Source organism: Drosophila busckii, chromosome 2L (genome assembly GCF_011750605.1).
Source record: "Drosophila busckii strain San Diego stock center, stock number 13000-0081.31 chromosome 2L, ASM1175060v1, whole genome shotgun sequence".
NCBI classification, from domain to species: Eukaryota; Metazoa; Arthropoda; class Insecta; order Diptera; family Drosophilidae; genus Drosophila; species Drosophila busckii.
The window spans coordinates 15,767,051-15,780,672 of record NC_046604.1 but is presented as its reverse complement, the minus strand read 5'-3'; the positions used below and the strand labels follow the sequence as shown (position 1 = coordinate 15,780,672).

The 13,622-nt window shown below is 39.4% G+C and overlaps 2 protein-coding genes and 1 long non-coding RNA gene across 19 annotated transcripts in view; 2 read left to right on the top strand and 1 right to left on the bottom strand.

The window, feature by feature from the left end:
• Nucleotides 1-10,676, top strand: part of LOC108607432 (sodium bicarbonate cotransporter 3) — a 26,552-nt gene extending 15,876 nt beyond the window's left edge. For 2 of the 17 annotated variants that reach the window (XM_017998250.2, XM_017998248.2), the window contains exons 3-12: nucleotides 1,266-1,457; nucleotides 2,630-3,100; nucleotides 4,103-4,255; nucleotides 4,801-5,038; nucleotides 5,102-6,047; nucleotides 6,109-6,611; nucleotides 6,672-6,984; nucleotides 7,084-7,326; nucleotides 8,574-8,797; nucleotides 8,941-9,369. In XM_017998250.2, the coding sequence (XP_017853739.1) occupies nucleotides 1,266-1,457; nucleotides 2,630-3,100; nucleotides 4,103-4,255; nucleotides 4,801-5,038; nucleotides 5,102-6,047; nucleotides 6,109-6,611; nucleotides 6,672-6,984; nucleotides 7,084-7,326; nucleotides 8,574-8,797; nucleotides 8,941-9,130 (3,473 nt within the window). In that variant the 3' untranslated portion in view covers nucleotides 9,131-9,369. Of the gene's footprint in view, nucleotides 1-1,265; nucleotides 1,458-2,629; nucleotides 3,101-3,230; nucleotides 3,327-3,351; nucleotides 3,629-4,102; nucleotides 4,256-4,755; nucleotides 5,039-5,101; nucleotides 6,048-6,108; nucleotides 6,612-6,671; nucleotides 6,985-7,083; nucleotides 7,718-8,573; nucleotides 8,798-8,940; nucleotides 9,370-10,385 lie in introns of those variants that run through there. The other 15 variants (XM_017998252.1, XM_017998249.2, XM_017998255.1 and 12 more) reach the window with 15 other exon arrangements.
• Nucleotides 1-13,361, bottom strand: part of LOC108607438 — a 25,206-nt gene extending 11,845 nt beyond the window's left edge. Inside the window, exon 1 of the long non-coding RNA XR_001915502.2 lies at nucleotides 13,305-13,361. This is a non-coding gene — a long non-coding RNA (uncharacterized LOC108607438). The remainder of the gene's footprint in view (nucleotides 1-13,304) is intronic.
• Nucleotides 10,873-13,622, top strand: LOC108607434 (elongation factor G, mitochondrial). Its single transcript, XM_017998265.1, has 4 exons — nucleotides 10,873-11,014; nucleotides 11,099-11,699; nucleotides 11,756-13,181; nucleotides 13,243-13,622. Exons 1-4 carry the CDS (start codon nucleotides 10,943-10,945, stop codon nucleotides 13,385-13,387), a joined length of 2,244 nt encoding a protein of 747 aa, XP_017853754.1. The 5' UTR covers nucleotides 10,873-10,942; the 3' UTR covers nucleotides 13,388-13,622.

The following is a 13,622-nucleotide window of genomic DNA, read 5'->3' as shown; positions in this document are numbered from 1 at the left end:
CTCAAAGTGTTAACTTTACAGTCTCTAAGCATTTAATGTTTGCTTTGCAATATTTTCACAACTTTGCATACAATTATTTCCATTGAAAATATGTGTATATGAAAGTGTTAATTAAACTAAGCCGCCTTGTGAGCCTGCAAACGTGCGTTGGCTAAAAGCCAACGTGCTAAGCATAAATTTGTTAGTGAATAATTTCTTTATATACACATATATAGCTAAAAGTGTGAGTTGGGCAAACAATAAAGCAACAAACTTGCAATGAATTTAGATGAATTTATATTTTATTTGGCTATTATTATGATAATTTAATTAACGTAATTATTTATTTTATGGGCAATACTTGTTCAAATTATTGATTTATAGCCGTAACACTTGTGGAGTTTTTATTTATGAACTTAAATTTTAAATTGGAACGTCATAATAAATATTTAAAAAATGTTTATGAGCTTGAATATTGAATTTAGCATTATAATAAATATTTAAATTGTATCTTTAATATTTTTGTATGTATATTTATTATTATTTTAATGTTTAAGTTTTATAGCCGCAACAGTTGTGCAGTTTTTATTTATGGGCTTAAATTATAAATTGGAACATCATAATAAATATTTAAAAAATGTTTATGAGCTTAAATATTAAATTTAGCATTATAATAAATATTTTAATTGTATCTTTTATATTTTTGTATGTATATTTATTATTATTTTAATGTTTAAGTTTGCTTTACTAATACAATTAACATTTCACACATGCTACACACATTTTTCTGTTGCATTCTCACACAATCACACGAACTTTTTCAATTAGTTAATCAACACTGTAGACGCAGATAAATTGTAAATTAAATACATTAACAGTCGCTTGTAAAACGCAACGCCTACAATATTCAGTGCCAGAAACCTTGTCGCTTTACGAATTAAAAGCCAACTTATAATTAATTTAAATTATGATCAAGCTGAGATATAGACAGAGAGCAAAGCAAAGCCACAGATGATATCACAATTAGTCAGCTGACGAAAGCGACAAAAGTTGAAATGAAAATTGTCATAGCACAAAAGTTACCTAAGAAATTAGCTGGCACATTAAGCTGCAATTAAGCAAGCAATGCGTCAAACGCGGCGTATGCGCAATTACAACAAAGAGCGCAGAAGGGCAGTTTAATGAGTTTTTTTTTTCTTTTTTTTTGGTTTCGTTAATTGAGCGTTAAGCCGTTTAACTAAACAAATTTTTTCAAATATTTTTAATACGCATACGCAAACATAAAGGACATCGCGCACACACAGTCTATGTGGGCGTGCATGTGCCTGGAGGACGACGCCATTCGACGCGTCGACGCAAGCATCATCATAGCAGCGCCGGCACTGGCACTGCGGTCGCTGCTGCTGCCGCCGCCGCCGCTGGCCTTGGCTCTGGCCGCAACAGCATTAGCGACAAGCAACAGGAAGTTGAGCGTCCAGGTGGGTGCATGAGATAGAAAGAGAGGATGAGCGAGTGTGGCATGCGGGTAATCAACGTGATTGCTAACAAATTACAGGATATGATGAGATCCTGCGCTAGTGTCCCTGCGAAATTCACAAATTATAATCAACGTGCACAAATGACAGCCTTCAATCAGTTGAAGCTGTCCGTTGTGCTAGGATGATGAAGCGTTCGTTGAAGAAATTAAATAAATTAGCATTTTAATGATGCATTAAATTATGGTAGAGATAAAGGATCAAAGCTTCATTTTACATAGCAAGCAATTGTCAACTAGAATGTTGTAAAAAATTATGAGAATAAATAAATAATAATAGTAAGTCTGAGAATAATAGTAAATAGGTATGAGCATAAATAAATAAAATAAGCTACTTGTAATATTAAGCAAAGAATATTTTAAAAACATTTTGAAGACAGTCTTAGTCAAGTATGTGTATTAAAAAAATGTTAGTTCAAGCAATGATAGTTCAAATAAATATAGAACAATTTTCTAGTCACAAAATTTCTTAGAACGTAATAATAAATGCCTAAAAACAAAACAACATTAGGCCATATTTTACGCTACTTTTTAATTAGCCAAGTTGTTGTTTTTTTGAAACAGAACATTTCAACTCGAAGTATTTATGATGTCATAGCCCAGACACAACAAATTTTTTAATGCCAAACAGGTAATGTTTGTGTTTTTTTTTAGCCAACGTAAAAAAAATCACCGAAACGGAAAGTTTCAAACAAGCTGAGCAAATGACAAAAAGTGCAGTGCAAAATTAAGCAAAAAATAATAAAAAAAAATATTTTTTATAATGAGTTTCAAAGCTATAAAATATTGAAGTTAACAGTTGAGCTGCAAAAAATCAAGCGTATAAATTATAGAAAATAAATTCCAGCTATTTAAAATAATATTAACAAACATTTCTTTCACGCATAAAAACCATCATCAAGTGATAAAAATCATTGCAACTAAGCTTCTAACTAACTAAGCATATGTTCTTAGACAATTTCCCACTGGGCAGCTGAACAAATTATGCTGCCCCATTTAAGTGGGTTAAAGGCCACGACGCTCGTCTCGTCTTAACTCGACTCGCAGCCTTGAGTGCCACATAAACGTTTATTGAACTAATTATTTCTTGCTCTTGCTCTTCTAACCAAAACTTAGTTACGCCGCCCGCACAACGCGTACAGTTTATATTAGGCGAGGATGTGGACGATGGCACGCACGTGTCGCATCCGCTGTTCAGCGAGATGGGCATGCTGGTGAATGAGGGCGGCGAGATTGAGTGGAAGGAAACCGCGCGCTGGATTAAGTTCGAGGAGGATGTCGAAGAGGGCGGCAATCGCTGGTCCAAGCCACATGTAGCAACGCTATCGTTGGCTTCGATATTTGAGCTGCGTCGTTTGCTGGTCAGTGGCAGCGTTATGCTGGACATGGAGGCGCATAATCTGGAGCTGGTAGCTGATTTGGTTTGCGATCAAATGGTAAGCAGCGGTCAGCTGCCCCCAGGTGTTAAGGATAAGGTAAAGGATGCGCTGCTGCGTCGGCATCGCCATCAGCATGAGTATGCCAAGCGAACGCGGCTGCCTATCATAAGATCGCTGGCGGATATGCGTAATCAGTCTTCATCCAAAAGTAAGTGCTACGCCATTAATTAGTCACTTAAGGTAACCTAAGCTCATCTCGTTTGAAACTCATGCATCTACATAAGTTTACTTAACAAAATGCATTTAACTAAATAATATAAAATGAATGAATGGTGCAGCTGCTAGCTCGCCGCTTGGATGCCAAACACCAATGACGACAACTATCTATGTGCCCAGTAAGGATCAGCGTGGTTGTTATCTCGCTGTTCCCACAGGTATAGCCAACTGACAACCAAGAACCAACACCAAGCCCACAAAGCTGCTTTTAAGCACCGCCAACAAAGTTGCACCTAATCAATTAACCAAGCTCATAGCTCATGTCACGCTCTCATGCATTCTCCATTCATCATTGCCACCTTTAACGACCCTGTTAGTTAGCTATAGGTTTATCTTATAAACATATCTATACCCACTTTATAAGCTGACATGGGTGCTATTGGCGTTACCACCTGGTTTCATGCGGGCGCCTCGCCTACACATGTTTTGGCTAGTCAACAAGGAACTGCTACCATGCCAAGTAATATGCTTTTAATAGTGCGCTCTTTACTTCTAAAAAAAATATAATCTATATACTATATATATGGTTTTTAATAGCACGCTCGTAACTCTAGTTATCGAAATTCTCTAAGCTCTCTCTATCTTTCAACTTAGCTCTCTACCAAAAAGTAAAAATACTATTTCTACTCTTTCAATTTATAAACTCTTGTCACAACAGATAAAGTCACAGGTTCCACTTAGGCGTATTTTATTTTGCAGTCTCGCAACTCTATTACCTATTATCCCCACAAATCAACATTATATATATTTGTTTGATTTTTAAAAGCTGCCACAAGCACAAGCGCGTATGTCTTTCATCATAAAACTATATTGGAAAACAGTCTGGCAACATTCAGACACCAAGCGAGATATTTAAGGCTGCCTTTGAGTTTTTTATATTTAATTTTTTGTCCAAAAATATTTGCCAACCACAACAAATGCAACAAATTTACAGTTGAAGAACAGTCGGGCAACGCTTTGTTGGCCACTACGCCGCTCTCATTAACCGCCAGCGAACCAGGACCGCCTGGCAATACCAATGGCAACATGGCAATGGGAATGGGACGTTTTCTAACGGTACCCGGCAAGCCCAGCAACAGAACGCTTGGTAAACCAACAAAACTACAACTACCAACAACCTAGCAAGCAACCAATAATAGTTATCGTTATCGTTATCGTTCGTTTCTCTTATAACCTCAAAGTTTAGGAAAATTTGCATGCGCTTCTCCCAAAGCAAATTGGCAGTCGTAGGTTTTTTATATTTATTTCAACTTTTAGCGGAACCAAAAGTAATATAGTGCATGCTTTTGATCACAAATACGCACCCACATTTTGTTCATTTTCATTTTATTTTAAGTGCTCTGTATTATGACAAATTTTTTTAACTAAGTCTTCTGGCACTTTTTTTTTCGTATACTTGATTTTATACAAAACTTTATTTTTATGTTACTGTTGTCGTTCGCTGTTGTTATGCCTGTAATTCTCTATATAAATATATATCCGAACCACCACACGTAAAAACTCTTGCACGCCTGCAACCAACCAACCAACCAAAAAAAAAAAAAACAAAAACCCGTACACCCGTACAAAATACGTTGACTAATGCAGAGAAAAAATCAAATTCCAAAAACAAAAAAATGCCCATGATCATAGAGGATATGGTCAAGAGTCCCAGCAGTCAATCCATGGCCAGGCAGACAAGCGGCACCGAATTGGCGGAGCAACAACACAAGGGCAATACGCACTTTATGCGTAAGATACCACCCGGAGCAGAGGCAAGCAACATTCTAGTGGGTGAGGTGGACTTTTTGGAGCGCACACTCTCCTGCTTCATACGCCTGAGCACAGCGGCCGTTATGGGCGATCTAACCGAGGTGCCAGTGCCCACAAGGTAAGCATACAAATCTTATATCCTTTTGGAATTTCCATCTTTAATCTCTTTTGCTTTTTATAGATTTATTTTCATTTTGCTTGGGCCACCTGGCAGTCAGAGCAACTTCCATGAAATTGGACGCGCCATGGCTACGCTAATGTCGGATGAGATTTTCCACGAGGTCGCTTATCGCGCACGCAAGCGCGATCATTTGCTTGCCGGCGTGGATGAGTTTTTGGATGCTGTGACAGTATTACCGCCCGGTGAATGGGATCCCACTATACGCATCGAACCGCCAGCGGCTATACCCTCACAAGAGGTGCGCAAGCGGCCGCCCGAGCTGCCCAAGGAGGAGATCGACGAGGAGGAAGAGGAGCAACGTTTGCGTGAGGAGTCCGGACTCTCGCGCAGTGGTCGTCTCTTTGGCGGTTTGATGAACGATATTAAACGCAAGGCACCCTGGTATTGGAGCGATTTCCGCGAAGCACTCTCTATGCAATGCGTTGCCTCTTGGATCTTTTTATACTTTGCCTGCCTGTCGCCTATTATCACCTTTGGTGGTCTATTGTCGGCCGCTACGGGCAAGCATATGGCAGCTATGGAATCTTTGGTATCTGGTTTTGTTTGCGGCATGGGCTATGGCTTCTTTTCCGGTCAACCGTTAACAATTTTGGGCTCCACCGGTCCAGTGTTGGTATTTGAATCAATTGTCTATGAGTTCTCGAAATCTCAAGGCTGGGATTATATGACATTCCGTTTCTGGATCGGCATGTGGGTTGCCCTCATTTGTTTCGTGCTGGTCGCCATCGATGCCAGCGCCCTGGTCTGCTATATAACACGCTTTACCGAAGAGAATTTCGCTACACTTATTGCCATCATCTTTATCTACAAGGCTATAGAGAATGTTGTCGTCATTGGCACTACCTTTCCGGTTAATCAAGGGACGTATAATTGTGTCTGTACCCCGCCACCGTATAGCAATGCAACGTTCTTGGAGTTTGCTCAGTATAAGTGGGATTCATGTGGGGTAAGTCGTTATAGTAGAAAACTAAGATATACCTACTTGAATATTCTATATTTGTATTTAGTCCCACAATGGCGTACTAGTTGGCTCCGCTTGCAACAAACCACCCACCGAGAATGTCTTCCTGATGTCCGTTGTGCTATGTGCCGGCACTTTCATTTGCTCCACTGTACTTAAGGAATTCAAGAACGCGCTCTTCTTTCCCTCGATTGTGCGTCAGTACATAAGCGACTTTAGCGTACTGATTGCCATCTTTGCTATGACCTTCTTCGACTACTCGCTTAATGTGCCCACACAAAAGCTGGAGGTGCCACATGAATTGAAACCCACGCTGGATACACGTGGCTGGTTGATACCTCCATTCTCAGAAAAGAATCCCTGGTGGACACCCATCATAGCTGTATTTCCTGCCATGTTGGGCACTATACTCATCTTTATGGATCAACAGATTACAGCAGTTATTGTTAATCGCAAGGAGAACAAATTGAAGAAGGGCTGTGGCTATCATTTGGATTTGTTTGTACTCTCAGGCTTGATTGCCATTTGCAGTATCATGGGACTACCTTGGTAAGTGTATTTTGCTTTAAAGCGTTACCCAAGCGAAAAAATAACTTGCTTATTTAACAGGTTTGTGGCTGCTACTGTGCTGAGCATTAATCATGTGAATTCATTGAAGCTGGAATCGGAGTGCAGTGCCCCTGGCGAGAAGCCACAGTTCTTGGGTGTGCGCGAGCAGCGTGTGACACATATCTTGATATTCCTAACCATTGGTGTGTCTGTGCTATTGACACCGCTGCTCGGAAATATACCAATGCCAGTGCTATTTGGTGTATTTTTATATATGGGCGTGGCCTCGCTCAAGGGTCTGCAGTTCTTCGATCGCATACTGATTATGTTTATGCCAGCGAAATATCAACCGGACTACATGTTCCTGCGGCAGGTAAGTTAAAGCACAAAAGGGGAGGCAGACGTAGAGACATGAATTCGAGACAATAATTTATCATTTTCAAATCCCTTTTTATTCTTCCTCTTTTCTTAGGTACCCATTAAACGCGTACATCTGTTTACTATCATACAGCTTGCCTGTTTGATTGTATTGTGGCTCATTAAGAGTTTCTCACTGACTTCTATATTATTTCCACTCATGTTGGTGGTCATGATAGGCATACGCAAATCATTGGACTTTGTGTTTACGCGACGTGAATTGAAAATACTCGATGATATAATGCCAGAGATGACGAAGCGTGCCGCAGCAGATGATTTGCATCAATTGGACGCTGAGGTGGGCTTTCGTCAAAAATATTTACCACGCTTTATGGGCGGTGGCCGTAAGCGTAAGCCCAATGGCAAACATATTGGTGGCTTAGAAGGCAACGGCAGCTCTAATGCTGTTGCTCTAATCAAGTGCAATACCACAAATGCAAATGAGAAGGATATTGAGGCACAAAGTAGTTTGCTCAAAAAGTAGAAACACCACACACAACACACCACACGCATACTCAACACGATGACAAGAAACCTACCACACCACACAATACACTGAGTCGGGAGTTAAACAAATGCGGATTAGTGCTGCCCATTTCGTTTGCGTTTGCAGTGCTGCACTTCACCACCATATTTAGCTCCAATTACTCTACTCATTTGCTTGTATTCTATTTTTTGAAAAATTAAGAAATTATTCTTAGAGATTCTTTTTGCATTTTGTTGTAAAAAAGTGCATATCTTAAACTTATATATATATATATATATATGCATATACTTATCTAACTATGTTATCTTATAATTTAATAATGTGTTTTTTCTTAACAGTATTTTTGTAAATGTTTTATGTCTTAATGATTTGCTCATTTTTCTTGTAGCATGCAAAAAAATATTTTTACTCTTTTTTGCATTTAACTATAAATATTTTACAATTGTGTTGAAAACTTTATAATGCTCAAGCGCAACTGTACCTATATGCTCATGACGCCATCTTGTACTATATGCTAGTTCCAACAATTTTCTCCGCTCTACTTTTCCTTAAAAAAACAACTCTATGCTATAACTAAATTGTATTTAAGTTTATATAACATAAACAAATTCACCGATATTTACACATACATATATATTTAAATAAAATATTAGTTTAAGTAGTATGCGTTTGTAAATGTATTAAATGTTAAATAATTTTTATAAAAACAAAAATTTAGTACAAGTAACTAACAAGCAACGTAATGCAAGTTTAGCTACATTCGAAAAAAAAACAACAAAATTATGTAAATTAAAAGCTTGGCACACAACAAAACAAATAAAAACGAAACAAAAAAAAATTGGCAACAAAAACAACAACAAAATATACAAATTGGCAGCACTTAGCACACACTGTAGCTTATGCTCTCTCTCACACACACACACAGAGACACACGCTAGTGCGCTCTTATGTATATGATTATTGCTCTTTCTTTCTCTCTTTCTTATATCAACACTTTGTTAACTGTGAGAGTCGTTGCTCAAACACAAAAAAATACCTAAGCATGTCTTATATTGAAGGATAATCATCATCAGCCACCAGCAAGCGGAGCCTACACTACAAAAAATACTACAGCAGGTGCTGCAACAACTATACATATACCGTTAACCGGCAATGGCAACACTGCAAAGCCACCGGAAGTCAATCGCACTGCAGTGTGGCAACAACTGAATAAGGATGGACTAACTGAGCAGCAGCTAATCGTGCCGGTTACTGTTAAAGTGCGTCAGATCAATGGCAATCAGTAAGTTCAGTGAACAATATGAATGCTACAATTATCTGAAGTTAGCTTTAAGTTGTAGGCGTAGCTAAATCTAAGCTAAAATTGTATATATAAAACAAAACTATCATTCATTTTACATACGTCGCTGCGATTACTAAATGCAGTGCCGCTGCCAATGCTGCGCTCTCGCCACGCCTATCGCCCATGCATGAGGCGGATGAATATAATGAAGCCACTAGCCAAAAGTCCGGCAGCACACTGATGACAACGCCCAGCAATTGCAAGGAGGCCGCAGCTAAGCTAGAAGGTGCCGCTGTTAATGCACAAACCCCAGCCAGCATAACACCGGTCTAAAGTGGAACTAGCAGCAGGCACCACCCCCCACTAACCCACCACAAATGCACAAAAGACAAAGAGCAAGAAAAAAAAAATGTTGTTGTAGTAGTTACATTTAGCATTTTGTGGGCAGTTTGAATAGCATTAACATAAAAAACAGGGATTCTCACATACCCTTATTCCAGAAAGTAAAGGGAGTTTCGAATTTACTGCAAGCATTTAAAAACTAACAAAAAATTGTCAAAAATTATTTGAAAAATGTTCAAAACTTGCATTTTTTTCAAAACACAACTTCTACAAATTTTTAATGCGATATTTTGACAAATATTATTTTTAAAGCCCTACAATCCCTGTTTATATCGATCGAGCATACATATACACTATACATATATAACATAAATATATATAACTAATCGTAGTAGTTGGCTAAAAAGTTTTAGATGAACCTACCCAAAAAAACAAAATGATATTTAAATAGCAAAGTAAAAGTTTTTGGTTCTGTACGTTTTTGATGGGGAGCTCAGGTACCAGTTTATATAAAAAGTATTATTTTCTATAAGAGGGCTCAAGGGCTAGTTGGCAGATATAAACTAAGTATACACTTTTTTAAACCAAACGAAATTTTGATATAAACAAATGCACAACAAAAACAGAAAGTCATTGTCAATTTCAAATAAATATAAAAAAAATAAATATTTGTAGTAATTTTTAGTTCTAGCTTTGGCTTGGGGTTTGTTTGTAAGCTGTGATCTCTTGTGGTGCGAAAAGTGGAAAATTAGCGTTGAAGCCGTCATATAAAACTAAAACTGTAAACTGTTGAATAAAATGTATTATAATTTATGCAATTAATGCTAAGTTCTATAAAGAAAAGAAACACATACATTACACACATATTAAATATACGCATAAATATTGAATAAAAAGCAAGAATTAAATATCTGTATGTATTTTCGTATCTCTTCTTAATGTGTGATCTCCTCCCTAGTAACTAGATTGTATTTACTGAGTGTGTTTTAATGGCACTGTACATACTTAAACGTTTAGCACTTGGTATAAATACATATGCCTGCTTTCATCAATCAGTCAGTCAATCAATCAATCAATCAAACAATCATCTGCATCGTCTTGCTGTCTAAACACATACATACATAGTTTGCTCGCCTAACTGTTATTTTTGTATGTGTGTTTATCCACTCTAGCCCTCTCTCTCTCTCTCTCTCATAGTTAAGCATCCTTAAGACTTCTAAATAATGCATACATTTCATACTTTCAGAACACAAAATTTGATACGTCGAAGCAATTGTGGCGCGGATATCTTACTTCAACAGAAACATCCGTTTGAGTCAATGATTTAATTGCAAAACCTTATATCAATTATATTAAATGTATTTAAATATAGATGTGTATGTAATCCTATCTTTGTCGCCACTTTGACAAAACAAAAATGTCCAACACGTGTCTATGGGCACAAAAACATTCCATATATGTACTAATAGTTTGCCAAGCAGCGCAGCGTCAACATATCAAGCACACAGAACACAATTAAACAAGAAATATATAAATACAGTCGTTGTTTATTACATATAAACGTTTGTTTTTCTTTATTTTTGTTCACTTCACGCGCGCGCAAAACAGAAAGCTCGATAACTGTAAACTGGCGGCAATGCTTTGGCTAAATGCGCAATTCACATAAATACCAAAATAAATACTACAAAATAGCTACTGTTACTGTTTTACAACACTAGTCAGCGTCAGCTGTTTTGCATTGCGGCACCTGGAGCGCGTGTTTTTAGCAAGAAACTTAAATTTATTAATTAAAAAGGCAATAACATGTCGCTAATAACACGTTTGCTAAATGGCAACATGCCGCGGCGTCTCGGCGCCCTAAAAACCATGCAGCAGGTGAGTTTTAAACGTTGCCAATGTCTTTTTGTTGCGGTACAAGAATTCAGTGCATTATGTAATTTGAATTTAATTAATTTGCAGCTGCAGTGCGGCTATAGCTCGCATGCCAAGTATGCAGAGCTGAAGCCTATAGAGAAGATTAGGAATATAGGCATCTCAGCGCATATTGACAGTGGCAAGACAACGTTAACAGAACGCATACTTTTCTATACGGGGCGCATAGCGGAGATGCACGAGGTGCGCGGCAAGGATAATGTGGGTGCAACGATGGACAGCATGGAGCTGGAACGACAACGTGGTATTACCATACAGTCTGCTGCCACTTATACGCTCTGGAAGGATACGAATGTCAATATAATCGATACTCCTGGTCACGTGGACTTTACGGTGGAAGTGGAGCGTGCGCTGCGTGTGCTCGATGGTGCCGTCTTGGTGCTCTGTGCCGTGGGCGGCGTGCAGAGCCAGACGCTTACCGTAAACAGACAAATGAAACGTTATAATGTGCCTTGTCTAGCTTTCATTAACAAACTGGATCGCTTAGGCTCGAATCCCTATCGCGTGTTGAGTCAAATGCGTTCCAAGATGAATCACAATGCTGCATTTATACAGTTGCCAATTGGTGTGGAGAGCAATTGCAAGGGTCTAGTTGATTTAGTGCAGGAGCGCGCTATTTACTTTGAAGGTAAGCAAATATTTTAAAGCGATTTGCAAATTCATAAATTTTCTATTTGTTTTTAGGTGAACATGGCATGGACCTGAGATTAGACGAAATACCAAAAGATATGCGCGTGGAAAGCCAAGAACGTCGACAGGAGCTTATAGAACATTTATGCAATGCGGACGACACACTGGGTGAACTATTTCTGGAGGAGAAGGCCATAACAGAGTCGGATATCAAGGCAGCGCTGAGACGCAGCTGCATTAAGCGCACCTTTACGCCCGTGCTCGTGGGCACAGCGCTTAAGAACAAAGGCGTGCAGCCGCTGCTGGATGCAGTGATTGATTATCTGCCACATCCTGGCGAGGTGGAGAATTTGGCTTTCATAGAACACTCTGGCGAGGAGCGTCAGCAGATAGTTCTGAATCCCGCACGCGATGGCAAAGATCCCTTTGTTGGCTTGGCCTTTAAACTGGAAGCTGGTCGCTTTGGTCAGTTAACATATCTGCGTTGCTATCAGGGCGTCCTGCGTAAAGGCGACAATATATTCAATGCACGCACCAACAAAAAGGTGCGCATTGCTCGACTGGTGCGTCTGCATTCCAATCAAATGGAGGATGTTAATGAAGTCTATGCGGGTGATATATTTGCCCTCTTTGGCGTCGACTGCGCATCAGGTGATACTTTCACCACCAATCCAAAGAATAATCTGGCAATGGAGTCCATATTTGTGCCAGAACCTGTAGTGTCCATGGCCATTAAGCCCAACAATTCCAAGGATCGTGACAACTTTTCGAAAGCCATTGCTCGCTTTACAAAGGAAGATCCCACTTTCCACTTTTACTTTGATAACGATGTTAAGGAAACTCTCGTCTCTGGCATGGGTGAGCTGCATCTGGAGATTTATGCACAGCGCATGGAGCGTGAATATGGCTGTCCCGTTACCTTGGGCAAACCCAAGGTAGCTTTCCGTGAAACGCTTGTGGGTCCTTGTGAGTTTGATTATCTACACAAGAAGCAGTCTGGCGGTTCGGGTCAGTATGCGCGCATCATTGGACTTATGGAGCCGCTGCCTCCGCAACAGAATACGCTGCTTGAGTTTGCGGATGAAACTGTGGGCACCAATGTGCCAAAACAGTTCGTGCCCGGCGTGGAGAAGGGCTACCGCGAGATGGCGGAACGTGGCATGCTCTCCGGCCACAAACTCTCTGGCATACGTTTCCGTCTGAAGGATGGTGGTCATCATATTGTGGACTCTAGCGAGCTGGCCTTTATGTTGGCTGCTCATGGTGCCATCAAGGAAGTCTTCCAGCAGGGCTCCTGGCAAATCCTTGAGCCTATTATGCTGGTAGAGGTTACGGCGCCTGAGGAATTCCAAGGCGCTGTCATGGGACACCTAAGCAAACGTCACGGCATCATCACAGGCACTGAAGGCACAGAGGGTTGGTTCACTGTCTATGCTGAGGTACCGCTCAACGATATGTTTGGCTACGCCAGCGAATTGCGGTAAGTTCTCAAACATTAAATAACAAGCCCTTTCTTAAACTTATGTTTTTTATATAAACAGCTCCAGCACCCAAGGAAAGGGTGAGTTCACCATGGAGTACTCACGTTATTCGCCTTGCTTACCTGAAGTCCAGGAACAGATTGTGCGTCAATATCAGGAATCCCAAGGTTTAGCTCAACCTGAAAAGAAGAAAAAGAAAAACTAATCAGTTGAGCTTCAGCTTTTTATTTAGGCGTAACTTACATTTTGCTTAGTTTATTTCTATTTCTACAACAAAATCTTTAGTTTTTACTGTGATAAACCCAAAACCGACAATTTGTACAGATGTTTTGTATTAAAAACCATGTAAAATAAAATTTAACTTAAAACACAAAGTTTCGCGCACTAACTAGAATTTGTTGCTGTTAGAACAAATACCAGATTCGTTTACATAATTTACA